The following is a 27093-nucleotide window of genomic DNA, read 5'->3' as shown; positions in this document are numbered from 1 at the left end:
TAGTTTGCTTTTGGACAAAAGTTCAAAAGGTAACATTTCTAGAATTTCCTCATCATTAATGCACATCTAACCAAATAATAGTTTTCGTTGATTTTGTGACTTTGAAGCCCTTTGCCAACTCACAGTCACAAAATTACAGTCCCTTAACCTAGACAGTCGCATGACATAGTCATGTCTCTCAGATGCCAGACCCCTTGTGACCACCCAGCCACAGTGTGGTCCCCATCCCCATCCCCCCCCCCCCCCCCGCAACTCTCACCCCCAATTCAGCAGTGCTCTACTTTATAGTATTAATCGCTAACTGAAATTATTGGATTATTTTTTTACTCCTCTCCCCTCCAACATTTTTTTTTATAGGCAAAGTGGATAGTGAGAGAGAGAGAGAGAGAGAGAGAGAGAGAGGTCTTCCTTTTTGCTGTTGGTTCACCCTCCAATGGCCACTGCGGCCGGCGCATCGCGCTGATCCGAAGCCAGGAGCCAGGTGCTTCTCCTGGTCTCCCATGCGGGTGCAGGGCCCAAGCACTTGGGCCATCCTCCACTGCCTTCCCAGGCCACAGCAGAGAGCTGGCCTGGAAGAGGGGCAACCGGGATAGAATCTGGTGCCCCGACCGGGACTAGAACCCAGTGTGCCGGCGCCGCAAGGCGGAGGATTAGCCTGTTAAGCCACGGCGCCGGCCTCTCCCCTCCAACATTTAAGCACTGTTATGAATGGGCCCAGACCACTGGAAGGACTCAGTAAGTATTTGATTTAACTGACCAAAGAATCAGAGGGCTGGGATACAACCTGTGATGTGTGCTTACATATTTTCAGAATAACAATATTGTTTCTACAGCCATGTGCTGAGTAAAGGCAAAAAGTTCCAAGGACAGACAGATGGTCAGCTTTTGAAAAAAGTAGAACCATGCACCCTCAATCCGTGTGCCCGCACACAGAGTGACAGTTTGCCCGTCAATGCTTTGAATCAGTGCCTGATTCTTCACCCAGGGCTGTATAGCTGTTTCTCATCACACGGTATTGTTGGAGCTGGCAAGAGAGCTGTAAAGCAGGGCAGGGCAGAATGCATATGTGCGTATTTGCAAGTGCCTCTGGAACCAGATTCCTTGTATAGCTCCATTTGAAAATATAGTACATGGACAACATCTGTGCCTGACTTGGAGATTTGGCCGGAATGCTAAGAAAATAAACATGGCCGCTCAACCCGGTCCTGGCAACCAGTTCGTGGCCCCATGGATAGGCTGCACCAAAGATTCATGTATATAAAACAGTATATTAAAGTAAACTTACAAAAGCAAAGAGCAATCACTGCAACCATAATTTTTCCTTCCTCTTTGGGATTCTAATTTTAAAAGCATTAAAGGAGACAGCTGCTCATGCTGTGATATGTGCTAAACAGCCTGAAGGATGGAAAAAAAATATATTTGTAGCTCATAATAACTATTGACCTTTCTGATATACAATGTTCCCTGTGTTAGCTATTCGGTTCTATCAACAGTGAAGATTGAACATGACTTTTTAATAGAAAACATGGGGCTTTGAGCTGCCTTCGCAAAGGTGTTTATGTATTATTTTGTATTGTACTACAAAGACTAAGTCTGGATGCCCTTTGTCTGACATCATGTCTGTCATTAAAAAAAAAAAAAAGTGAAGAAAAGAAAAGAAAGTAGGAAGAAAGGAAATAAAGGAGGACCAAAAAAGAAGGGGGGAAAAAGCCTCAATGTTCCTGAGCATGTTTTATATGAAGAATTGGCTCGTAACCACTTTATGGACGTGATAAAAGCATTGCCACACCGGATCCCGTACGCAATAATGTTAATGGGATCCATGCAGCATCCCGGGAGGACTTGCTGTGTCTTTCTCCCAGAATAGATCCCTCCAATGGCAACATTTATAGGGAGTTTCCAGGAACATTTACAATGCTGGCTTGCAGTATTCAGATGGCACATCCTTTGGCGTGCACAGCCTATGCCAAGTGGGTCATCCTGGGTCCCATGCGCTCCCAAAAGGCCATCTTTACAAGGCTCATTTTCCCCCCCCTTGAACTTTGCCGTGGCTTAGCTAATGTGTATAGAAACAGCCACGGGTGGCAGCTTGACTCTGTCGCTGTGTGCATTTCCCCAGAGTGGTGTTGAGCAAACACCAACTGCGGAGTAGCAGGCAGCCCCGAACACGCGCCTCTCCTTCAGGCGACAGCCTCACCATGGCATCAGCCCTGGCAGGCCCAGGACACCTGAAAGGCAGCCTTCTACATCCTGCCTGCGATCCCAGCCAGTGCCAGCGAGTTCACCCTGGCAGGTGCATGGGTTGGCACGTTATTTTTTTCCCTGTAGGTTGGCAGATTATTTTTAATGTTACCTTGAAAGAATTTTATGACATCATTATTGAACCACAATTATTCTCACAGGCATGGCCCAGAGTTTCAGTGACCGATTCACTAGCTCCTAAACAAAGCAGAAGACACACAAACTGGGTGGAAGCCGGTGTCCGCCATAATGAGTTTGAAATACAGGGGGCTCGTTTTCTGTCGTACTCCAGAGCAAGCCCCGAGGCTGGGCGAGCCAAAGAGTAGCGGCTACAATTGCATTGTCAGCAGAGGCTGGTGCAAGCTGTGACCACAAAAAAAAAGGAGGCACTGCCTCACCACCCACTCTAGTTTACCCAGGACCTCTGCCCGCATCCGAGTTCCCTGGCACATCCCAGAAGACAGGCCAGCGGGGTGAAAACCAACTCTCAAAAGACAGAGGACGAAGTGTTCCCTCATTCTGGGAGAAATCAGGCCAATACTCTTGACGACACACCCGCCTGGCCACCAAGACTCTGAAAAGAACACTGTGCAGAAATCACTTCCTTAGAGATGAATGAATCCAAGGGGAGGACGTAATGGTCCCTCCCTCCTCTTCCCCCACCACGCCACTGTTTTGAGACCAGATCTTGTTTCCTATGAGAGAGTGGCAGGGACAAAAAGAAACCATCTGAATATCTCTTTATTTCCACATGCAGAGCTGAATGCTACTTGTGTAAAACACAATCCTAGGCACTTGAAGGGAACGAGGGAGCCCAGGGAAGAGCAGGAAATAGATACGACAAAGACCAACAAGGCACCAGCCCTGCTTCTCAGGATGGGATAGTCTCATAGATGGCTGTGCTGGTAGCATCTTTTGCAAATTATATACATTAAAAAAAGTAAGCTCTTGGGGCTGGTGCTGTGGCATAGCGGGCTAAGCTGATGCCTGCAACACCAGGATCCCATATGGGTGCAGGTTCAAGACTTGGCTGCTCCACTTCTACTCCTGATCCCTGCTAATGTGCCTGGGAAAGCAGCAGAGGATGGCCCAGGTGCTTGGGCCCCTGCACCCAAATGGGAGACCTGGATGAGTCTCTTGGCTTCAACCTGGCCATTTGGGGAGTGAACCAGCTGATGGAGGATCTCTCTGTCTCTGCCTCTCCTTCTCTGTAACTCTGACTTTTAAATAAATAAATAAATAGCTTACCAAAAAAGGCACGATTTTTCTTTAAAAAGGTTCTACAGGGACTTTATGCTAATCATCTGCTGTCTCAGAACAATCCCTCCAAATATTGACAGCTTTGGAAAAATAAAGACATCGCACCTCATCTTCGCTGGGCAGGCATGAAGGAACAACTTCTCTGGGCAGTACTGGCTCAGGGCCTCTCACGAGGTTGCAACTGAGGTGGCAGCCAGAGTGTAGGCACCTGAAGGCTTAAGCAGGGCTGGAAGAGTCCCTACCCCGAGTTCTCTGATGCGACTGTCAGGAGGAAGCCTCAGTTCCTCTCTGTAGCGGCCTGTCTGCCCCCTGCCCCTTCATAAAGAGAGCAAGAGCTGCAGCCACATCACCAGTTATTGTCAACAGAGGAGGGGTGACTTATGATTTCCCAACAGAGTGGCCTTTCCAATGGAAAAATTACAGCAACTTTGGCTATACAGTAATCTGTGCATTTTACAAAATACGCCCGAACGGACGTGGCAAGCGCTGAAATCATTTTCAGCAAAGGAAAGTACATTCCATTTAGCTCAGTTTCCAGATCTTGTTTTTGTTTTTTACCTCCTACTTGGTCATGCATAGGTCAAAACTGAACACAACTAGATTTTGACCATTCAGTCCAGCTTTATGCATAGTTTGCCTGTGGCTTAGGAAGCAGATGCAAGGGAACTTCAAAAGTTCATGCTAAGACAGAATTTAAAAAAACAAAAACAAAAATGGTGGTTTGGTCCCCCAAAATTGGAAACCCATGCAGTTTTTTTCATGGTATACATCTTCCATGAACTTTGTGAAGACCCCTTGTATAACTGGTTTGCATCCCAGATTTCTTATCAGAAGGTGTAGCCGTCATGGCCTGCCTCAAGAAGTGACAGAAACACATTGCCTATCTAGAAGGCACTCTACGATGCTTTGAATATGTAAACTGGTTCCACTGTCTTTGTTGAGCACTGGTCTTGGTCTAGAGGTGACTTTTCTCACCTCCTACACACATGCGTGCTACACTTACACATGCACACATGTACACACACATCCCTTCTCTGTTCAGTACCACGGTCCCATGCATACCACCGTGGCCATGCTGCCTTGTCGCTCCTCTAATGGCAACTTCATCAAAATCATGCCTCTCACCTGAGACAGTTCAAAAAGCTTCGCTTCTAAAAGCTGCCAGTCTCATGGGTCACATGGAGAGAACCCATCTTTTCACATGAGTGACACTATTGTCACAGTTAGGTCAACCCAGTATACAAGGGGACTTCAGAAGGTTCTCTGACATGGAACTTCTGGTTTATTTGGGGCAAGTGTTGTGGTGCAGCAGGTGAAGCTGCCACTTACAACACCAGCATACCATATTGGAGCATCAGTTTAAGTCCTGGTGGCTCTACTTCCAAGCCAGTTTCCTGCGAATGTGCCTGGGAAAGCAGCAGAGGGTGGCCCAGATCCTGACCCCTGGCTGCAGCCCAGCGCAGCCATCTGACGAGTGAACCAGCAGATAGAACTTCTCTTTGTCTCTCCCTTTGTCTCTCGTTCTGTTTGTTACTCTGCCTTTAAAATAAATTTTTTCAAAAAGACATTCATTTTGGCAAGAAAAATTTGAAGTTGATGCATAGTTTTTGTTTTGTTTTCATAATATACAAAGGGACCAACAGATCTTCCAAATGCTGGCTTACTCCCCCACATGCCTGCAACAGCCAGGGCTAGAACAGGGCAAAGCCAGGATCTCAGAACCTGATTCGGATTTCCCACCTGGGTGGCAGGGAACCATTCACTTAAGCCATCACCAGGTGCCTCCAAGGGCATGAATCAGCAGGAAGCTAGAGGCAGAAGTAGAACTGGAATTCACACCCAGACACTCCTATATGGGATGCAGGCATCCCAGGCTGCATCTTGACTGCTAAGCCAAATGTTCACCCCTTCCATGAACTTTCTGAAGACCACTGTGTGCATGAATTTTAAGCATTTTTGCATCAAAACACAATGCTCATCTTTTCATTTCATTTGCCACAAATTTGTGAAATATCCTCTTCCTTGTAGCGCCCGCGGAAGTTTGGCCATAAGTGTACTGTAAGTGAGTCCCTTCTACATCCCTTTCGAAGAGGGCAGCACGGTAGGCTACTGCTGCCCCTTCCTCGGAACTGGGAGGTCACGTGGCATTAAAGTGAGAATCGTGCTCAGAAATCGAGCTTATTTCTAGGCGGCCCCTCCGTCCATCTCGCTGACTCTGTGTAGTGCCCTGCTCTTGAGACAAAGCTTAAGGACCAGTTTCCATTCCAATGAAGCATTTGTCATTCGCGCTGCCCTGTCTGTGAAGGCGGTGACTGCCATAACCCATGGAGGGTACCGTCCTCCCGCCTCAGTCAGGGCACGAAACAGAGTGTGGCTCCACAGCTCATTCGAAACTTGTGTCTTCACCCAGCCGGAAGCACCCATGCTGTGGACTGTAATGTACACTTGAAGTGTTTTGCCATGCGGCTTCCATCCGGAAAGCAATAATTTCTCACAATGCCTGAATTACCCACCCTTCCGCAGTTAAGTGGCTGGGTCAGGGTATCCAGGATTCTAGCCCCAAAATACGTTTCCCTTCTCCGGGATGTTTCATTTTTGCTCAGCTGTTGGCAAACCCAATCTTGCTGAACAGAGCTGAATTTTCCAGTCTGAGCCTATGGCCTGGATTCTGATGGCTTCACTGTTAGTTCATGTCTCTGAGGACCAAGGCCAATACGTGCGAAAGGGACAACAGTGGATTGGCATATTTTCCATTTCCACCAGGATGAAAAAACTGCTATAAATTAAGTCTAACCTTAAATGTATAATCTGTCCTTGGGAGGAAGGAAAAAAAAAAAAAAGCATATAGCATCTTCAAGCTCTCGGCATCCCTTACGAGAAAAAATTGGTTCTAAGGGTCTCTGATCTTGTGTTTTAGTAAAATAGAACTGCACGGCTGACTGACAGTTCTGATCTAAAGCATTTACGTTTAAGTTTTGATCTCTCTGCTTTTGATTAAAACTAATGAGCTCATTTAATTCAAAATGGGAATCTCTGATAAGAGAAATAAGGTTGATGTGATTGGATTAGAGGGGCAAATTAAACTCTTAGAGCAGAAGTTTGTGCTTATATAGTGTATTAAAAAGCTGTTGGCGTATTATGGCGTGTTAGATGATGAGAAAAATTTCATAGTAATTCATATTTAATCAGAAGAAATGAAAGTACTAAATATAACATGGCTCTGCTTTTCCCTCGAGTGATAAAAAGCTGTACATTTAAAATGACATCAGATCCATGCTCTCTAAAATAAAAAAAAGACCTTAAGAGAGACACATAAGAAAGGGACACTTGTCAGTGGCTCCATCACACCAGAATAGAAATGCCACAAAAACAGCAAAATACAGTCACATTGAGAGAAGAAAGCGCCAAGAAAAGCCCCAGACTACAAACTGCAAGAGTACCTATGTTCTCCTCCTCCTTTCATCTGAGAATTGAATCCAGTATGAAAACCGAGATTACTTACCCTTGGAAATATGTGGATTACAGTTCATGATTTAAAATTTAATAGCTTGTTTTGCCAACTTTTCCCCGTGTTTAATAACTATTTTCACATATACTTAATTCTTCAGTCTCTTTATGTCTCTATTTCCTTCCACTCTAGAGAACATTAGTGTTAGCATCAGGATTACACAAAAGAAACCCTGTTTGCCATTGAACATATTGTCTTTAACGTCTAAATAAGAAAAACTTCAAAATAATTGTTAGGAAGAATTAAAGTAGAATATGTATTAGAATTTTAAAAATTCCAATATTAAAGGTAGGCATTTGAGATAAAGGCTGGGACACTTGAATCCCATATCAGAGTGCCTAGGTTAGAGTCTGGGCTCCGTTCCCATTGCAATTCCAGCTTCCTGCGAATAGATACAGACGCTGGGAGGGAGCAGATGATGGCTCACATATTTGGGTCCCTGCCACCCACAAGGGAGATGGCTGAGTTCCCATCTCCAGCTCCAGCCCCCAGCCTGGGACCACTGCATGCATTTGGAGAGTGAACAAGTGAATTGGAGCTCTCTCTGTGACTTTCAAGTAAATAAATACTTTTATCCCAAAATTAATTTCTTTGCAGGAAAAGACTCAGAAGCCCATTACTATTTTTTTTTTTTTTAATGAAAATGGGTTTATGCTGTCTTCTGATCTGGTTGCTTAAATGTATTTCTAGATCATCAAGACCGCAAACTGCCACTTTAAGTTTCCTAAACCAGAACATTCTGTGTAGCTCACAAACATATAAAAGGCAAGAATAACTCCATTGTTTCAGATCTGATCTCTAGATCTTCTTCTGATCTCTAGAGCAGAGAAGTGAACAAAACAGAGACTGTTCCTATCTGGGTGGGGGATGGGGAGACTCTGCCCTTACAGCAATGCGAAGTGGATGTCTTGTGCAGTTTTTATTTGTTTTCTGTCTGCACGTCCCAGTCTCATCTCTCTCTCTTGAGTCATGGGAGAAGACTGTGTGCTGCTTTTTCCCTGCCATGACGGAAACCTATCAAGGGCCAAGGATATGGTCAGCACACAATATCCAACTGTAATGAGTTTGTGGTTCCTGGAACTCCCCAGGAGGCCGATGATGCAAGAAGAGGTTTACAGGGAGGACAGAGAGGGAGGCTCCGCGCCCTTCCTCAGAAGCCTCTCTGCCTGGGCCTTGGTTGAGCCCGGACACACGCGGGCTGCTTCTTTCTCAGGACACGGACCAGTATCTTGAAAGTGAGCTACACGCAATTACTAGTAGACCCCACTTGGCCAAGTGCCGGGAGTTATAAGGGCTGCAAAGCTCTTGTTAAAAACCGGAAGGGAGTTACTTTAGATACATTAATTTTTCTCTTTTTCTTTTCTGCAAAGCAAACATTTTCTAAATGAGGTACACTGATTACTATGCTCTTAGCACCCCTCAGTCATTTATCTTTAGGGAACTCAAGGATTGCACCTGCGCAGTCGCTCTGAGGGCCTGTGTAGAGCTCTAAACCCTGTGTGTGTTTTTGTATTCCTCAGTGGAGTCAACCAGCCCCAGTCTGCTAACCACTGACAACACCCTCGAGCGTTCCTTTTTCATCCGAATGAAATCTACTCTGACCAAACGCGGCGTGCACATCAAATCATCAGGATACAAGGTAAGTGGGTTCTAGGAGGGCACCTATGTCCTCCTATGGGGCCAATTCTACATCATTTGCATTGAGTTTTCCAGCAGCCTTGGGTCCATAAACTTGGCACACGTGACCCTGGCCAACACCTAGGGTTCCCCGGTCATCTTCCCTTCTCAAAGCTAGAACTGCTTTACTCATCTCCTTCTCACTTCAGACATTCCTGGGGTACTCAAGCCGCCCTCTGGAGTGTCACCCTAGCTAACAGTGCACCAGGTGCTGTGGTACCTACAGGCCATTCACTGTGATGGAGAAGGTGAGTTGAGCTTGTGTCAGTCATTAAGATGAATGTTCTAGAATGTACTTCTCCCACTTCCTCCTTCCACCAGCAGCAGCACCACCACCACCACCACCACCACCACCACCACCACCCCCCACCCCTGAGAAAGGCTATCAATTTTGTAAGAACATCTCGGCCACAGGAATTTGTATGCACACGTAAGAAAGCCAAGTTGAATTTTAGAAAATGTTGAAATTCTAACTACTGAACACTCAGGCATGCCTTTGCCTCCATTGACACCACCACCTCCAGAGAAAATGTTCCTCAGCAGCAAAGACCAGATCTGCAGTCATAATCTTCATCGTCATAATTTTAAGGTTAAGGATAGAAAAGCCTTCTTTCTAATCTGAGGGAATTTTAACACTCTAGTTCCTATAGCAACACAAATGAAGACCTATGAAATTCATGAAATGCTTTTGGCAAGCTGAATCTTATCAGTGTTACAAGATACTAACCAACCTCTGCGACAGTATTTATTATATATGGGAGGGCAAATACAGACGGAAGGCACTGTGACTGTAGCCCATACGATGCTTCCCCGTTTTCCAGTCTCGAACTTCTGAGAGCTCAGTTCTTTAGGGTGACCGTGGAACTGTCAGGGGGTGGCACAGCCGTGATCATCTGTCCTTAGAAACCATGTAGAAGTCATCAAGACACTAGCAGCTGCATAGAAGTCATGGCCAGGCACTTTCCTTGATGTTTTGCAGAACATGAAGCAGGGAGGTGGGGCACAGGCCCTTCCAAGACCGGCCTCTAGCTGAGCTGCCCCTTGGCTGTCAGGCACCTGTGGAGCCCCCCTAACCTCCTGAGGGAGGGGGAGGCGAGAGAAGCAGGGCAGCGCTACTGTGCCCTGTGCAACTTGTGACAAAGGGGAAGCAAAAAATCACACCCCATCCTTGGGACCATTCTGTGTTTCCCTGCATGGCTGAACACGGTGTGTGGATTCCTTAGCTGTGTAGCTTTAGCAAAGCATGGAGTTCTCTAAACAGACTAAAGGGTCAAGACTATGGTTATTTCAAAACCAGGAAGACTTTGCAGTGCAGATTTTAGGAGCCATGGGGTTCCGTCCCACTCCTACTTTTTCGTCTCTCAGCATTCTTCTTTCATCTTTGCTGGCTTTTATTGCTCTGTAGGCAATATATCCCAGGAGGGAAGAAGGAGAGAAGGGATGAAATGTAGTTTGGAAAAACAATATTTACTATAATCAGTATCGCTAGAGAATTTAATTTTTGGAAAACAAAGAATGTTCTTACTTTCATCGTACAAACTAGAGATCTGAATCTCTGCAAAATTTTGGATTTACGAAAAAGTGGGATATATAGGTTAAACAAAACAAAACAAAAAATGGATAAAATAGAGTTTCAATTTAGGCAGGAGACCAAATAGCTAGGGTTCTGTTTGCTTTGCTGTATGGACACCTTAGGAGAGCTGCTTTTGTTGCATGGCCTAAACTTAGACAAGTTAATATCTTAAACACTGATAGAATTTTCCTTCTTTCATTCATTCAATGCATATTTATTGAGCTCCTAGAATGGGATGTGTTCTAGATCTTAAAAACCCAGCACTGAACAATAGAGGCCTACTTTTCATGGCATTTACGTTCTAAGCAGAGACAGACTTTAACAAGTAAATAGAGACTGGTTTCAGAGGGTAGTGGAGGCTGAAGCATCAACAGCTGACATATAGGTGCTCTACAATATAGGTCTTCTATCGAAACAAGTTCACAGAAAATACACAGCATAAGAAAAGATATACATTTCAAATTTTTTTGCACCAGACTTCCCTTTTTTATTTCATTTTTCCAAAACCTAAAGTACCCTTTAGGTTTACAAGTTCTATTCATTTGGGGCTAGTGAATGCCACCATCCTATATGAGTGCCGGTTCGAGTCCTGACTATTCCACTTCTGATTCAGCTCCCTGCTAATGTGCATGAGAAGGGCCAAGGATGGCCCAAGTGCTTGGGCTCCTGTCACCCACATGGGAGACCTATATGGAGTTCCAGGCTCCTGACTTTGGCATGACCTGGCCTTTGCCATTGCAGCCATTTGGGGAGTGAAGCAGCAGATGGAAAATCTCTCTCGGTCTTTCTCTCTCTCCCTCTAACTCTGCCTTTCAAATAAATATAATAAATTACTTGTTTACAGAGCCTTTTTAAAAGATAAAATCTTATTTTACAGAGGCTTTTAAAGATTTATTTTATTTGAAAGGCAGAGTTACAGAGAGAGAGGGAGAGAGAGAGAGGTCTTCCATCCGCTAGTTGAATCCCCAAATGGCCGCAATGGCTAAAGCTGGGCCAATTTGAAGTCAGGAGCCAGGAGCTTCTTTCGGCACTCCCGCATGGATGCAGGAGCCCAAGGACTTGGGCCATCTTCCACTGCTTTCCCAGGCCATAAGCAGAGAGCTGGATTGGAAGAGGAGCAGTTAGGACACAAACTGGCGCCCCTATGGGATGCCTGCACTGCAAGTGGTGGCTTTACCAGCTACATCACAGTGCTGGCCCCTAAATCTTTTTTTAAACAGTATCATTCTGCACAAAAGTCCTAGGGCAAAGTACTCCTGTTGTTTCCACATTACAGATAAAGAGACTAAGGCTAGAAGTGTTAATTAGGATGCCCACCATCACACAATGATCTTGGGAATCTGACTCCACGCCCCACACACTTAGCCAGTATGCACACAGTGTGCCTATGCAGAGAATGAAGCGAGGTGATGTGAGAGTGTGGCTGGCGGGGGAGGGGATGCACGGAGGGTCTCCCCGAGAAGGTGGTGCATCACCTCTAAGTGGTGAAACAGAAGGGACCACCAAGCAAACAAATGAAAGCAAACCACATCTGAAACAACTTATTTTTAGGATTAACAAGACCCCTTGCTCCAGCAAAGAACCTTCTAGAAACAAAACATCAGAAAGTGCAGCCTTGGACATCCAGAATTGGGAATGATTTAGAGGCTATTTCAGATCTTGTCACATCATAGAATATTAAAGTGACCACATGCTTGTGACACACCCCGTTAGTACGTCTTACTCCAGACACATGAACTTCTCCACCCTGCACCTGTTCCCCTCCCTAGAACTGCTGCTGTCTCCAGGACTCCAGTCAGCTGGTCTTCCCCAGGCGAGCTGGGTGCACCCAGCTGTTCCCTCCTCCCACCACTGGGACCGGCCTTCATGAATTAACCTCCTCTGGAAGTTAGGGGAAGTGCTGATGAGAAGCCATGATATGACACAGCTGAATCACATCCCTATTTATCTTTTCATTCTCAGTAAGTAAATCCAGCAGCTTATAAAACATCCCAATAAAGCTGGTAATCACCCCACCACCACACAGTAAACACAAATAAAAAGAAACAGCGATGATAATTTCTCTGTACTCCCAATATTCCCTGAAATTTATTACCATTCTGTGCATCTTTCTCTTCTCTTAAAGATCCAAGATATTAAGCCTTGGCCAGTGCAGGTCATTGTATTTCTCTCCATTTCTTCGGCAACCCTAGCAACTGGACCTTCCTAACTTTCTCATCACTTAGTATCTGTTCTAATGGTCCCGACAGCAAGTATGGTAGCAAAGGTGCCATTTATTGAACACTGGCTCTATGGCACCCATTGTTCTATACTTATTAACCCATTCAACAGTATTACTTTAAAACTTCTGTTGCCAGTATTCTAAATTTGCATTCTCTCATGCCCATTTTGCAGGTGGTAAAACTGAGGCCTTAGTGAGTGAAATGCTTTACTGTTTTCATATGACTCTTACATAGCTGCTGAGGAGCCAGAATGGAATCCAGGCAGTTAGGCTCCCAGGCTTCCCTCTTGACCCATCTGCTTCAGGGGTTAAATAGGATTAAGTCCAAAGGTGGCAGCATGAGCTGGACTTCAACATATGCAAAACTAAACAACAGAAGTTTTTTAAAGCAAAGCTCTTGCCTGATGAAGACCCTCCCCTTGTAGCTTACCATATCCCACAGCACCAGTGTATCAGGACTTGGTGATGCCATCGCCCCCAAGGAGTTACATTTACCCTCCCTTCCAGGACTCTGACACCCATTCAGGTATCCATAAGTGAGAATTCTATCCAAGGAAGTGCACCTGCTAATTTGATGGAGGGTGGTGGAAGTTGTTCCTGCATGGATTGCCACACTAAGTCTCCAGTGCAGTTTCCCAGCTCTGAGCTGACATCCGGTTGTCTCTGTCCTCATTTGCTTTGATATCCACAGTAGCGCCTTATCTGGACCAGCCACTTTGGATGCCTTAGGGGCCTCCCTGTTGTTTAGCTCTCATTGTTGGTCATGTATCTTCGCCTAACACAGCTCTCATTTAAATTGCATTGCATCAATATTCTGCCTTCTTGATTAGGTCTATGTCTGGGGGAACTTACTAGGTATAGCACATGGGGTAAAAGGAGATATGTAATCAGGGAAATTAGAGGAGTGAGGACTAATTGGGTCGCCCCCTTAGCTGTGGTCTTTGGAGGAGAGTTTCCTCTGCGGGGGACTTGCGGTTTCTAATCCGCTCTTCAGTGGCCACTAGCACCGCTGTCATTTCCCGAGTATCTATCCACACACATTATGGTGTCCTACCTCGAATGGCACAGGACAGCAGCCTAAAGTGGCAAACAGAGACAAAGGGAGAGAAAAACCTCTGCCAGGTGTGTGTAACACTGAGAACGTCTCCAAGGCCTTCACAGAGGTGAAACCTTCGGATTCTGAGAGTTCCTTCCATGACCCATGTCAACGCGGTATTGCCAAGGAAGGATGCGTGTAGTGACGTTTCTGAAAAGCCAACGGTTCCTCTTCTGGGATGTCTTGGGAATGGATTTACCGGTAGCTAGGTGCTGAACCAAATGACGGTTGAAATTCAGTGCAGCTTCCTTAGGATAGAATCATGGAAGGAAAACCATCAGCAGGATTGCTGCTACACCTCAGCCGTAGGAGGGTACCGAAACACCAACAGAAGCCTTAAGTCAGTGGGTGCTATTTAGCTAATGAAAGTTCTTGGGCCCACGTTAAGCGGAACCGCAATAGCCCTTTCCTTCCTCCCGTGTATCAATCCAGTGTTAATACATATTGAAGCCCTCTGGCGAAATACCCCAACTCCTCCATCGCAAAAGTACAAAACTAAGATTTACACTTTGGTAGATTATCCCTAGAGGCATAAAGGATTCAAAAGACTCCTCCAAAAACAGATCTCAGAAATATTACACCTAGTGTTGAAAACTCGAATCTGTAGTCAGGAAGAGTTGTTTTCAATGGCAATTGGTCTTCCTTTCCTTCCTTTTCACTTAGGGAAGCCACAAGGTTGATCACTGGAGTTCCCAATGTCAAAGTCACAGCTAGGTCAGTGTAAAAGTTGAAGGCTCTTTGTAATGCAAACTTGCTCTTGTTAATAAGTCTCGAGATGACAGTAAACTAGGAGGGAATTATTACTGTATCAGTCATCTGGAATTTTACTTCCTGGTTTCAAGTATTAACAAAGTCCACGATACTAAGATATCCCCCTTTATTCTGGCTCCCCTGACCCTAGAATGCACCTGCCAAAATTGATTGAAGCTACCTGCGCCTGTTTCCACTCCTCCAGGCCAGTGCCTTTTTCCAGATCCCGTGTGAGAAATTTCCAGATTACTTCCCCAAAGATTTGACTTCACGCCAGGCTATGTTCTTCTTCTTTTAGCATTTCCCCCCAAAGCCCCAACACTCACTCACTTCTCCGCTGCTGAGTCGTCCACGGTTCGTGGCACCAACACATTCAAGAATCTGAGCCCAGCTTACCTTTGCCCCAGACTACCTCCACCATTCTCTCTTGGAACTCCTATCACCAACACTCTGGCCACATCAGGCCAATTGTCTATCTGGAAATACATTCGCATAGTTACACTGCTTTGATTTTCACGGTGCTGTTTTCTTTTCCTAAGATATCTTTCTGTCACACTTCAAGGAAGTTTTTGACACCTGAAAAACTTAATCTAATATGGAACCACACAATTGTCACTTCTTTTGTCACTTCCCTTAATGCATGTAAGTAAAATTATCCATTCTTGAGACCAAGATACCATTTTTAGATTTTCCTTATGCCGTGTGAAGCTATTAGTAGTATATCACCTAAACAATTTTCGCAGATCTTAAGTGAAATGACATAGCATCCTCTTCCCATTTTTAGAAATACTTTCTATAATTTCACAATAATTCTTTTAGGTAGTCATTTTTTCAGTTTTGAAAATAAGTAAAACACAGGTACAGAAATGTGAATTGACTCATCTAAGCTTACACACTTGGCAAATGGCAAAACTGAGAAGCATCCAGATCTTCTGATTTCAAATGACAACTTCTCTCCGATATGCCACACTGGATGCTGGGTACTCTTACTCTGCTTTCTTCTCCCAGCACCTAGCATGGCATGCTTCACACAGTTGCCACTCAATACACGTTGACTGAGTTGAATGCATACTCTGTCCTTTGAGATACAATGAAAACTGTTATTGTTAATGTACCATGTCCTGTAACACACCACGAGATACTCTGCTGGTTGACATCAGTGTTGTTCAGATGTCACCAGTGGAATAGTCAGGATCCCAATGACTGAGCCGTTATCTGGCTCCCGTTTATTCACCTTGTCTGCCAGGTAATTGGGAATATCAGTGCTGTGCTAAAATCCAAACACACCACGTCTCAGGGTGAGGATTCCTCTTCCAAAACGAGAAATAGAATCATGCTGGCATCACTTATTCATCTGGACTCCATGATCGTCCCTGGTAGTCACTATTTTCTTTCTATTAAATCATCGATCAAATTTTTTTTTTCAGTAGATGAATGTTTGGGTACTTTCTCTTTCTAAAAATTAGTTAAGATTTGCAAATATTCTGTCTTCTGACACAACCCCGTGATTTCTCAGAGATGGCTAGGACTATGGACAGTCATGTCATAAAAAGACTTATTCTGTCTTTACCCAAAAGGACAAAGCATGTGCAGTGAGTTTTAATCGTAGCAGGAAACAAACAGCTTAGTGGCCTGCCCTAACGTAGGGAGCCATGAAGTAGCAGTGCTGCTCCGGAGATTCCTAAGCACATACACTAAACGCATCAGTTCGCAGTGTCTCCATCCCCATCACAGTGCGGACAGACCAGTTGCCTTCTGGATGTTCGCTTCCAATCTGAGACGCAGGGGCGTTCCAGGTGCCCAGGCATATCAATGCTCCTCCTGAAACTTGAGCTTCAGCTTTGTGTTGTCTTCAAATGATGAGTACAGTATTGCAAGCCGCGCAAAATGTAACTGTCTTGTCAAATCAATAGATGAATTTTCGGAGAGACCAAAAATTCTGTCAACCTATTCAAGCTTTCTAAGGCTACGCGTTTATTGCCTTTCAGTCAACCCAGACATCCAGAATAAATTGAGGGAGAAAAAAAAATATTTCCAGGGTACAACTTACAGGCAGAGGCTATCTTGATGAAAAATGCAAATGGAGGAGAGAACCAATAAAATCAAATTTTTTAAATCCTATTATCTTGTTCTGGTCTCTGCTCACTTCTGCACAATTGTCCATTACAGCGTGGTTTCCAGGGTCATTTTAAATACAGCTGACATTGTTTCTGATCTTAAAGAGTTTATTTCCCATTACCCAGGCCTGATAGTAGTTGCAGCTCGTGCTATGTCATTTCTGCCAGGCCTAATCAGCTAGCTATTTTACCAACTAGAGGCATAATCACTCACCATATTGTGAAGTATCTGTAAATTCTAAGTATGTCAGTGACTGCAGCCCAAGTATGTTGCTAACTTACAGATACACAGATTTTAGAAAGAATGTACAAGTAACAGTATCCCCTCTCTGCCTTGCTCTATCTTTCTAGGTTGCTTTCCTGAGCTTTTGCTAGCTAGGAATAACAGAAGTGATGATGTCTTTAAAAGTGACATCGTTGATGCAAACATCAGCAGCCTTTTCTGTATATTATGCCTTTTAACTAACTCATGCTCTTCAAAAATTATGGCTAACATCTCTGTGAATGCATTCTCAACCTCATGGATGTGTTTATATAATTATCCCTAGTGTGAGACCCTGGCCCATTCAAATTAGTTTTCAGGAAGACATAAAAATGCAAAGGCAAATACAAATGCAGTTCAACCTTGTTTTCAGGCCTCCATTCTGTAATGCACCCTACTAACAGCTGCAAGAGCCCACAGTTTCTGTGTCCCTCAAGTCCTCTCTTGATCCAGTGGTCTGAAGTAGCCATCATTTAACTCTACAAATTTCAAGGGCTTCCACACACACATTACCTGTTTGACCCTTATTATCTCAAAATGACTCTACTAAAGAGTGGTTTAGCACTGAAGCTGTGACGTCAGCCAAGAATTTGGACATAGTCCTGCATTGCTGGCTCTATGACCTGAAGTAAATGGTTTAACTTCCCTAAGTATCTGTTTCCTCTCTCGTGAAGTCTAAGTACCGATAGAATCTAATTCATAAGGCTGCTGGGAAATAAAATGAGATAATGCAGGATACCTGGCCTGTTGTGGGTGCCCAATACATTTCCACATGTGAAATATCATGTTTGTGGAACTAGAAATATCAGTTTGATAAGGATCAATCAAGACCATGCAAACTTTTGCCTTCTTTACCTCTGCCTATGCACCCATCACTATGACAAGTCGTCATCCATTGATAATAGTTCAGATTGTCTCCTGGAAGTTGTATGATCCCTAGAATAATAGATGATTTCTTTCAAATAGAGAAAAGGCATTTATTTCTGGGAAATTTCTCTTGCTTAAGAGTCTTGAATATTGATTTCATTAGAAGAGACAAAGTATGACTGAAATACATCATCTATCCCTTTAACAAAAGAAGCACATATGAAATGGTTTTCTTTGGAATTGATTTAGCGTCATGGCAAGACTAATATAGTCCTTTAATGCAAGAAATGAAGTAGTGCCTGGGACAAATTGATGTTGTTGGTCTCTGGACTAAGCAGAGCTTCTAGGCTGCTGTGGCCCATGGGGCTCCACAGCTTGGTTAGAACATGTCCATACTGCGAGCAGAATCCTCTGCGGGAGGGAATTGTCACCTGCTGTACCTCAAAGGTGCTATGCAGCCTTCTTAGTCCAAGTGAAAGAGAAGAGCCAGGGTACTGCCTTGGCTCCTCCCGTGCACATGTCTTAACCTGAACCACCAGTGGGCAGTGGATATCTGTAAGTTGCCCTGCTGAAAACTGCACTTTTCAGTCTACATTTGGCAGTTTTCTGTAGTAAAGAATGCCAAAAATGAGTCATCATTTGCTTTATAGCAGCATTTACACCTTCCTGTACCAGGGCCTTCACACCCGCCTTTTGTTCTCCCTGGAGTCTAACAAAGTCCCATGGGTCCCTATGTTGCACTCCACTTTCTGCTCAAACATCACCTTCCTCACTTCTGCATCTAAAAGAGCTCAAGCACACCCTCTGCACCCCCATCAGATGCCATGTCTCACTGCTTTATTGTTCTTCCTAGCACTTAACACAACCAACACTGTTTTGCACGTGTATTTGTACATCAGTTTTCCCTTGCATTGAAGTGCTCAGGTTCCTAGAACAGTTGGTGGCACACAGTAGAAATTCAGTAGGCATTTGTTTAAAAAAATTCAATTGATAAATATCAGGCTTGGTTTGTTCTAAGCCAGAACATACTTCTTCTTTGGGTCAGTATTCCATTTCCTTTAAAAGGAATTTAGATATACACAAATGCAGCCAGTAGAATTCATATGATTTTTTAGCTTCTAGGCCCTAATGAGAGTTTCTTCCTTTTCCTTTAAAAAAAAAAATTCCACTAATGGTTGACATGTTGTAAGACATATTTTCATGCTATCAATTCAGTTTTTTAAAAATCAATGTGTATTTAACTTATACCCCACTTGTACCCAATTCTAGAGGCTAGAGCTCTGGAAGCACAGTCAAGAGACACTTGATTATTACTTGGTAGTTCTGAATATATTTAACAGTCCTCAACAGCCCCTTGTCAACTGCCCTTCAAACTCATGATTCCTTGTAGAAGTCAGGAAAACAGAGTGGCTTAATAAGGGCACACCTGGTGGGGGGAGCAGAAAATGTCATCCCCTGCCAGCATTTTGCTTCTTTCCTGTTCTGCAATGTTGGACAAGCAGCCTGATTATTCTGGGCTTCTAGTCCCTGGTAGAAACACACTGAACAATAGAACTTGCCTTCAGTGTTCACCAGTCATCACTGGTTGAGATCATATTCTGTTCAGCTCCACTCTATATTTTAGGGCTTAGCCCTTTGGGACATTCTGGATAGAACACGATACTCTCACCAGCAGTTGAGTCCTGTGTAAATGCTCCTTAATGATGAGTGGAATTAACAATATGGCATAAGTTGTCCAACTCTGTCATGGAAGTGTAAAATAGTCTTGGATTGGTTTTCTTATTATGAACTGTTGTCTCCTTTATGAAATATGTCTTTTCTCTCTTTCCATTCAAAGGATCTGGAAAGTGATGCAATTTGCCCAAACACCCATAGCGGCCAGATCCTTCCAAGCACCCTAGCATAGTAAGGAATGTTAAGTTCTGTAAAGTTGATCTTTGGGACACAATGGAGGCAGGGTCTAATGTACCCAGATTCTCCAAGCACTCAGAGAACCCTGTGTGCCAGCATGGTGAACTGGAACCCAGACATGGACACAGATGGCAAGTCAAGCATTCAGTGGGTGAAAAAGTGGAATAAAGGTCAGAACCAGCAGACCTCACTGGCAATGTCCTAGAGAGACCCAGCACACAGGATGGAAAGGTCCCTGTCTGGTCTTCCTCCCTGCCCAGAGGTTCTCCCTTGGGGAAAACCTCAGTGGAGCTGGCCCAATCAGAGCCCAGGAGACAGTTTGGCCCCTGAAGAAGCTTCCCTTTTGCATTTATAAATCACACCTTCTAATCACACCACCAGGTCCTGAAAACTTTGAAAGGATGGGCCTCTGCTCCTGAAAAGTCGCAGGTACCTGCTTTTGATTTACTCCCTGCTTTGAATAATTTCTACACAACTGTGATATTCCAGAGCAGCTCTGTTCGCAGTAACCAACACTGAGGCTCCATCCAAACAGGATGTGTTGAATGTTTGGGTTACAATGATTTCAGCTATTCCTCTTTTTATTTTCTTCTGCATCCTTAGTCATGTGTCATTTTAATAATAATAATTCTCTCTTGACACCATGGAGGTACAAAGAAATCATCACTGACATCAAAAATGAGGTGACATTTCAGCAATATTATTTGAAGATAAAATGGAAAGTTTTATTACTCCCCATGCCTTTCCAAAAAGCTGAACAAGGCATCTGCTGAACCTAGAGCTTATCTACTTCAGTTCATTCCAGAAGGATAGGAAATAACTAAATCTAATTGTCCCAACTAGAGTTTCGGAAGGTAATTTCCCCCCCAAAGTTTTACATCCACTATGCAAACTCTTTTGAAAACAAGCTTTATCAGGGCATAATAACCTGAGAACACAGAAAAGACGTCAAGTGTCACCAAAAAGCATCTATGATCTTCATTTCTCAACATCACATTTTGCTTGATGTATTTAGGAATGTATTTCACTCAACTGTGCAGCCAATGGTGACTGTGTACCTGTCGTGTATTACACACTGTGCTGGGTGCTAGAAAGACAAAGACAGATAAAATCAAGACCTTGATCCAGATAGCAGTCTAGACTTACAGAGCTCACAAAGAAATGAGTATGAGATAATGTGATTTGTGCTATAAAAGAGGTTAAGTTCCAAGGGCAATGGAATGAAGTAAGTAATTCTGTCTGGGGACAAGGAGAGACTCTCAAAGTGACCATCAGACAGCTACCTCTTAAAGGACAGCCTCACCCTGCAGACATTTTAGGGAAGGGAACTCTCTACATAGAGGGAACCGTGTCAGGAAAGGGACCAAGGTATCAAGTGCATGGAGCAGAAAGAAATTTGGTGGTCACCGGAAGTGAAGACATCTAACCTGACTCGTGAAATTCAGGCAGGAGTAGGAGGCTTCACTGGGTGCAGTACCAGCCACGTGGGCTAAGAAGTGATAAGAGTAACATGGATGAAGATGAGGAGTGTTTCAGGTTAACCAAATTTTGGGGATTCATTTTAAGAAAAAAGAACATGATTTTTAATAAGGAGATCACAAATGTTGTTCTTAGTCTATAAGGTGGAAGACAATGTGGACTTCAGTCACTAGATAATTCCTTTTAGATTTTCTCAGTGTATTTTTCCTCCCACCATTCTTACAACATGAGTGCATGGAATTTCTTCCCCTCTCAGACTATTCATATACACAGACATTTTCAAATGGGGGGTGGGGAGGAGTATGATTTTCCTAGACCCAGTAACTCAAGAAAAAAAAATACTAAAATCATTATGCATTGAGATCCCGGATTGCAAAATCAATCCAAAGCAGAAAGCATCATATAGACCTCATCATACAGACCAAAGCACAGAGTCTGTACACCATGGGGTACGCAGGTTCTTGGACATACCTCTTTTTGGCACAATATGAGCAAAGCCTACAGCTAAGGTTGCCCTTAGATATCTCATTTAGTAAAACCCAGGCTGTAAAGTTGATGACTGCTTTCTCATTAGCATCATCATTTGTTCTTCCAGTCACTTCTGATTTTCTTCAGCTACTCAGCCTTTGTACTAATTGTGGCAATGTTTGTAAACAGTGTTATCTTAGCACTTCAATCACTTTGTTCCAGTAAGATCCTGTTACAATTCATCTCCAATTAAAAATTGCCCTCAAACAGTAACTGGTAACATAAAATATGAGTTTTATAACCAGGCAAGGGCTTGGTATTGTAATTTTTTAAAAATCAAATATATAGTATGTGGCTACTAGATTTTCAATATGAACAAATTTTCAACCTTCCTCATTAACTCCAGAAAATAAACTTTAATATTCTTGGATTGACTGCTTAATTACTTTTTTTTAAGATAAATTAAAAAAAAAAAAAAAACCCTACCTCATCCTTTTTCCTCTTTGCAGCATCTCCATTAGCTTTCTCTTTTTGTCCTGGATAATATGAAACTGTGGGGCTTTATGTTGCAGATCATTAGCCTAGTCGCTTTTTATCTGCTTGATTTTGTTTGTTTTTCTTTCTCAAATATCTTTGTGTTCTGCGGATAATCAGTGCTCTCAATTGCATTTACCTCGGTGGCCGCACAGCCAGTGTAACCCTGTGGAATACACTCCCAAACCACTCCAGGCCCATTGAAGAGCACATCTTTTTGTTTCCGTCAGCTCTCAGGATAGAAGCAGCTATCACACCTCCCTTGGCTTTTCGCTTTTTTTCAATACCATATGCAGAGGCTAGAAGGAGAGAGCTGGACAAAAATGGGTGTGGGTATATGTTTGGTTTCTTTGCGTGTACTAAAGCAACCACAGAGCTGCTGTACAATAAACAAACAAGCGTTATGGGTTGTTTTCAGTCACTTTATAGACATCTGCATTCATAAATTTTGCTACTGTTCTAAGAAGCCGACTTTGATGGGACCAAACTCAGAGACGAGCTTTCGATCACTGGAGCACCCACAGTCTAACTTTATGTTGACAATTTATCAGCCTTTCTCCGTCAAGGAAAATTGTTTTTTAGTGCTTGCCTATTAGCAATCACATGCATAATATGAAATTGAGTTTTGGGGAGGACGGCCTACCATCTGTCTTTCTGATTTTTCTTTTCCACATTTCACGCTCAAGTTCAACTCTGTGTATCAGAATGCTGCAAACCAGGATTCACCCATAATACGAGCACTTAGCAAGAAAAATGGGCTAGATACCAATGTAATCTTTTAACATACAGACTTGTAAAAAAGGAAGATCACTGATACCCCAATCTGTGCATTATCTTTGGAGTGCACTTCAAATGCTGCCTGCCTCTCAACTCCCGACTTTGGTACAGCTAGTTCTTCTCAAAGAACAGTTCATTAGTGCACTTGGAGAAGTAGTAAAACACTTTTACAAAAATAAAAATTCAAGAAGAAAGTGAAATGCAATGTGAGGTTATGAAAACGGAGCTCTGTAGGACCAATGTGAAGAATGAAAAAGATGTATGTAGTTTCCAGTCCAAGTTCCAATATGCTAAGATTTTTATCAATAATATTGTTTTTCTGCAAACAGCACCTGCCTCGGGGGAAACTCTGCTCTGTTGCTGTCAGGATCATACTTCTCAAATATGCTTAAGATGATTCTGCTAAATTGATTTAAAAAAAAAAAACCACAAACTCTAGAATGTATAAGGATTGCTCTAGAAAACATTTGCAAGCCTTTCCTGTGTGACTGCACTTGTGTGGTGAGGCATTTATTATGCCACAAAGTCAAGTCCATCACTGATTTCAGCTAGTTCAGATCCCAGAGCCAAAGTGGAGAGGAAAAGAGGAGGAGGAGAAGCAGCCAACACACTGGCTAGATCCAGTTCATCTAGTGACTGCTTTGATCAGATCATGGAGCCAACGCCCCACCAAACACAGAAATACATAGCCAGAAAAATCCACAAGTTCCTAGATCGGACTTCAGCAACAACAGGCAAACCAATGAGAACACTTGCTGCAGAAGCGAGGTGTGTTTCCCTGAGCCTTTGCTTACCACACTCGATCCTCTCAACGTTGTCCTCTCTAGCACCGCAAGTGTGAGCATGTATGCATGGGACAGGTGCAACAAAACCTGGAGAAAATGAGCTATTCCTGAAGCTTGCCCTCTCTCAGTTCCTAATGCCTGGGGCTGGGTGGACCCCTCAGCCCCAAAGAGGCACCTGGGGTTGAGGTCTAACCTCGGTTCAGATGTTTGTAAACAGCAAAATCAGGTTGATTCCTGAGCTTATTAAGAAAATCAGGTAACTGGTGATGAGCAGCAGGACAAAGAGCCACGCGGACGTGCCCCGGGACCCCCCTGCGGTGGTAGCTGGAGAAGGAAGGAGGTGGATGCAAGCGCTGGAGCAGCCGAATGGCAGTGTTGTCTCTTGTGAGAGGGCTTTTGCACTGATGTTCCTCAATGCTGAGCCCTAAGGAAAGAGGCGGGTATGAGGGATGGCGCAGAGTATGATTTTGAATCATGGGTTTTTCCATCATGGATTTCAGCAGGGAGAGAACGGGGTGAGGGTCTTTGGACAGCAGCAAGGAACAGAGGAATAAAGGAAAGGATGCAATTGGTATACTGCCCCTCTAGGGAAGCCAGAGCAGCCCCATTGCAGTCTTGCTCAGTTCCCTGCCTCTCGGAGCTCATTTTCATGGAATATAGAGAATCAGAGGGAGGTCAGTGGGCTGGGGCCCGGCCCCAGGGTTGGCTCCATGCTGGGATGATGGGTGTCAGGAGGCCGTGGTTTCAATGAGAGTGGGCAAGCATGACTGCATGCCAGTCCTGAGGTTCCTGTCTCAGCCCCATCCCACGGAATTTCCAAAAGACGGGTTACAATCAGATAATCAATTTTAGAGAACAGCAAAGCATCTTCATTGTCCTTTGTCTCCAAGAACAAATCCTTCTGGGAGTTCTGCCTGTACTCTTCTCCCCTTCCCTCTTTGAATTCACGGGATTGTAGAACTGACAGGTTGGTAGATGTGGTGTTTGACTTGTGTGGTGGGGCTGGCAGAACAGATACTTGAGGCCTCTTTGAAGCATGCACGTTTTTCACTGGGCTGTTGGTTTGGAGTCATTTGGGATAACTGCCATGTGTTATCTCATAAAGGGGACCACAGATACAGCAGATAAGTCCTTAGTGAGAACCATATAAGAAAGCCCCAAGTCAACTGTAGGCAGCGGATCCTAGATAACACAAGGGCAGCATGGACATTTCTAGCTCCAAGGGAAACCTGACCAGTGTGTCACTTGTTTCTTATAGTATTACTGGAACTCACCACCAGTCACCTTCCCAGTGTCTTCCCTTGCTTGATGGGGCACAGCACAAAGGAGAAGGCAAGTGGTAGGATCATGAAAATTCACGTCTTAACCATGAATCCTTTTCTTGGAAATGAGTAGAGGACAGCAATGTTTTTTAAATTATGAATAACTCTAGCCCCATTCATGGAGAATAACTTGTTTCCAAACTGTTCCTGATGGTTCTACAGTACAGCACAAGGCGAGTCAGCTCTCATTAGTTGGATAGTTTACTTTTAATAGTTGTGTTGCAATTTGAACATGTCATTTAGAAAATCAGAATGATTAAGAGGACTAAAACAGCAGTGAACTTTCAAAACTGTTTTAGTCTTTTGGTGGTGAGAGCAGAATTACAAAAATAGGTCTATTGACACAAAGCCTGATTATGGTTTTCCAGAGTAGCTACATCATTCAGTAGGCATATTTATGACCCAATAAGCCTACCACAGAGTCATGTGGTCAATTGCACAAAAATTGACCACTACTTAAATAATAAAATATTTGTACAGAAATCGACTCACACATATCACTAGAATCTAAACTCTATAGCTTAACAGCTATACAGTATTAATTATTCTAGTGAAGTAGAGCTTCCAGAAAAATAAAAGTTACCTATAAATTAAAAGGTAAAAGAAGGCACTTCAGTAGAGGTATTTAAAAGCAACTGTTCTATATTCAACGACTAATATAAAAACGAGCTCATCAATGGCATTTTGGGTGACTTAGTAGAACATAAGTCACCCAAAGCCCTGGCCTTAACACCAGCAGATGCTCCCAACAATTCCATGAGGGAAATCCCATCACTCATGGTTCACCTTCCTTGAGCTGAGCATAATTTCAAGAGACCAGCAAAATCAAGACAGACCCCAGTGGGGACAGAGATAAACCACTTAGGAAGGTGTCACCAAGGCGTCCAGACACCGGACTTCGGGATTCTTTATTAGCGAAATGGCACTTGGGATGGTCATGACATCAAGAGCAGGACCGTGATAAAGAGGGAAGTCCCATGCCTGATGATTGACGGGATCTGGAAGGGGAGGAGAATCAACAATGAGTGCAGGAGAAGCGATGACCTTAATCACTCTGCCACGGAACTCTGATGAAATGAGAGCGCCACCAAAACCAATGAGCATTCAGGTTTCAGACCTAAGTAACTTCTCCTGCCCATGCGTATCTCACTCCTTTTAGTCACCTCTCCACTGTATTGCTGATCATACTCTAATTGGATACAGATAGATGGCTGTGAGCTCCTCAGTAATTATGATAGCCACAATGCCCAAGACAGAGCAGGACCTGATAAAAGCTAATTAAACACTGATTGGTTGAATGAATGAATGAATGAGTGAATGAATAAATGAATGCCCTCATGGTGTTCTTCCTAAATCTCAGGTCAAGTTGTTTAATCCTTTCTTCAAAATTCTCCAGTGGTTCCCCCTGTGCCTGGAAAATAAACTCATAGTTTCTTTGTACAGTCTTTCCCAAAATTCATACTCCAGCTAGCTACACCTACCTCACCACTTCCCCACCTACCCTCCTTTGCCATCTCTTGGCATGGCCCTCAGTTGCTACACACACCTCACCCACCCACCCCAGTTCTGTCTCCAGGCTTTGCTTCTGAGAGCTCTGCCAGCTGGAAGCCCGCCGAGTCCTATGTGCCTGCGAAATTCTGCTCAGATGCTGCCTGCACCGCACGCCTGGTCAGCAGAGGTCTCCCCTCGCTTCACCTCAGCGTGGCGAACACCTGCCCCACAGCTCTTCCTCGGGGCTTGGCTTCCATGGTCATGTCCCTAACAGATGTCCCCCATAGGCCTAGGAGAGTGATGGCTCCTAGTAAGAGTTGCAATATGAGAAACTAGAAGTAGCAAAAAGGCTGTTAAGGAAGTCGGGAATGACCGTTAATTTTCACGTTCCCTTCCATATAAAATGGACCCCTTTTCTATAAATCTCTCTGTGGAAAAAGTCAGTCAAACGTTGCTTATTTATTGAAAGGAACTGCTTCTCTTTCTCTGCTGATTAAGATGCAGGGTAGTTTCACTTCAACATCCAAGGTTTTGCTTACTCCTTACTAAGCAAAAAAAAAAAAGCCCATTTTAACAAAAGGAAGAAACTGACATATTTTGGATTGACAGATGTCAAGGGACACTGCATCTAATTTCCTTGTTGATTAATTTGAAGGTAATTTCCTGGTAACCCAGACTTCCAAAAATGTATTTTAAGTGGCATGTTGGTAAAAGAAAATTAATTTCTCTGGGTTAAACTTGCCAGCTTTTGAAT

The 27093-nt window shown here is 43.8% G+C and overlaps 1 protein-coding gene across 2 annotated transcripts in view; it reads left to right on the top strand.

The window, feature by feature from the left end:
- NPAS3 (neuronal PAS domain protein 3) overlaps positions 1–27093 on the top strand; it is a 913697-nt gene that overhangs the window by 843378 nt on the left and 43226 nt on the right. For both annotated transcript variants that reach the window (XM_062205293.1, XM_062205292.1), the window contains exon 7: positions 8530–8648. In XM_062205293.1, the coding sequence (XP_062061277.1) occupies positions 8530–8648 (119 nt within the window). The remainder of the gene's footprint in view (positions 1–8529; positions 8649–27093) is intronic.

This window comes from Lepus europaeus, chromosome 11, assembly GCF_033115175.1.
Source record: "Lepus europaeus isolate LE1 chromosome 11, mLepTim1.pri, whole genome shotgun sequence".
NCBI lineage: Eukaryota > Metazoa > Chordata > Mammalia > Lagomorpha > Leporidae > Lepus > Lepus europaeus.
The sequence above is the reverse complement of the archived record's forward strand: the minus strand, read 5'-3'. Positions and strand labels throughout refer to the sequence as shown.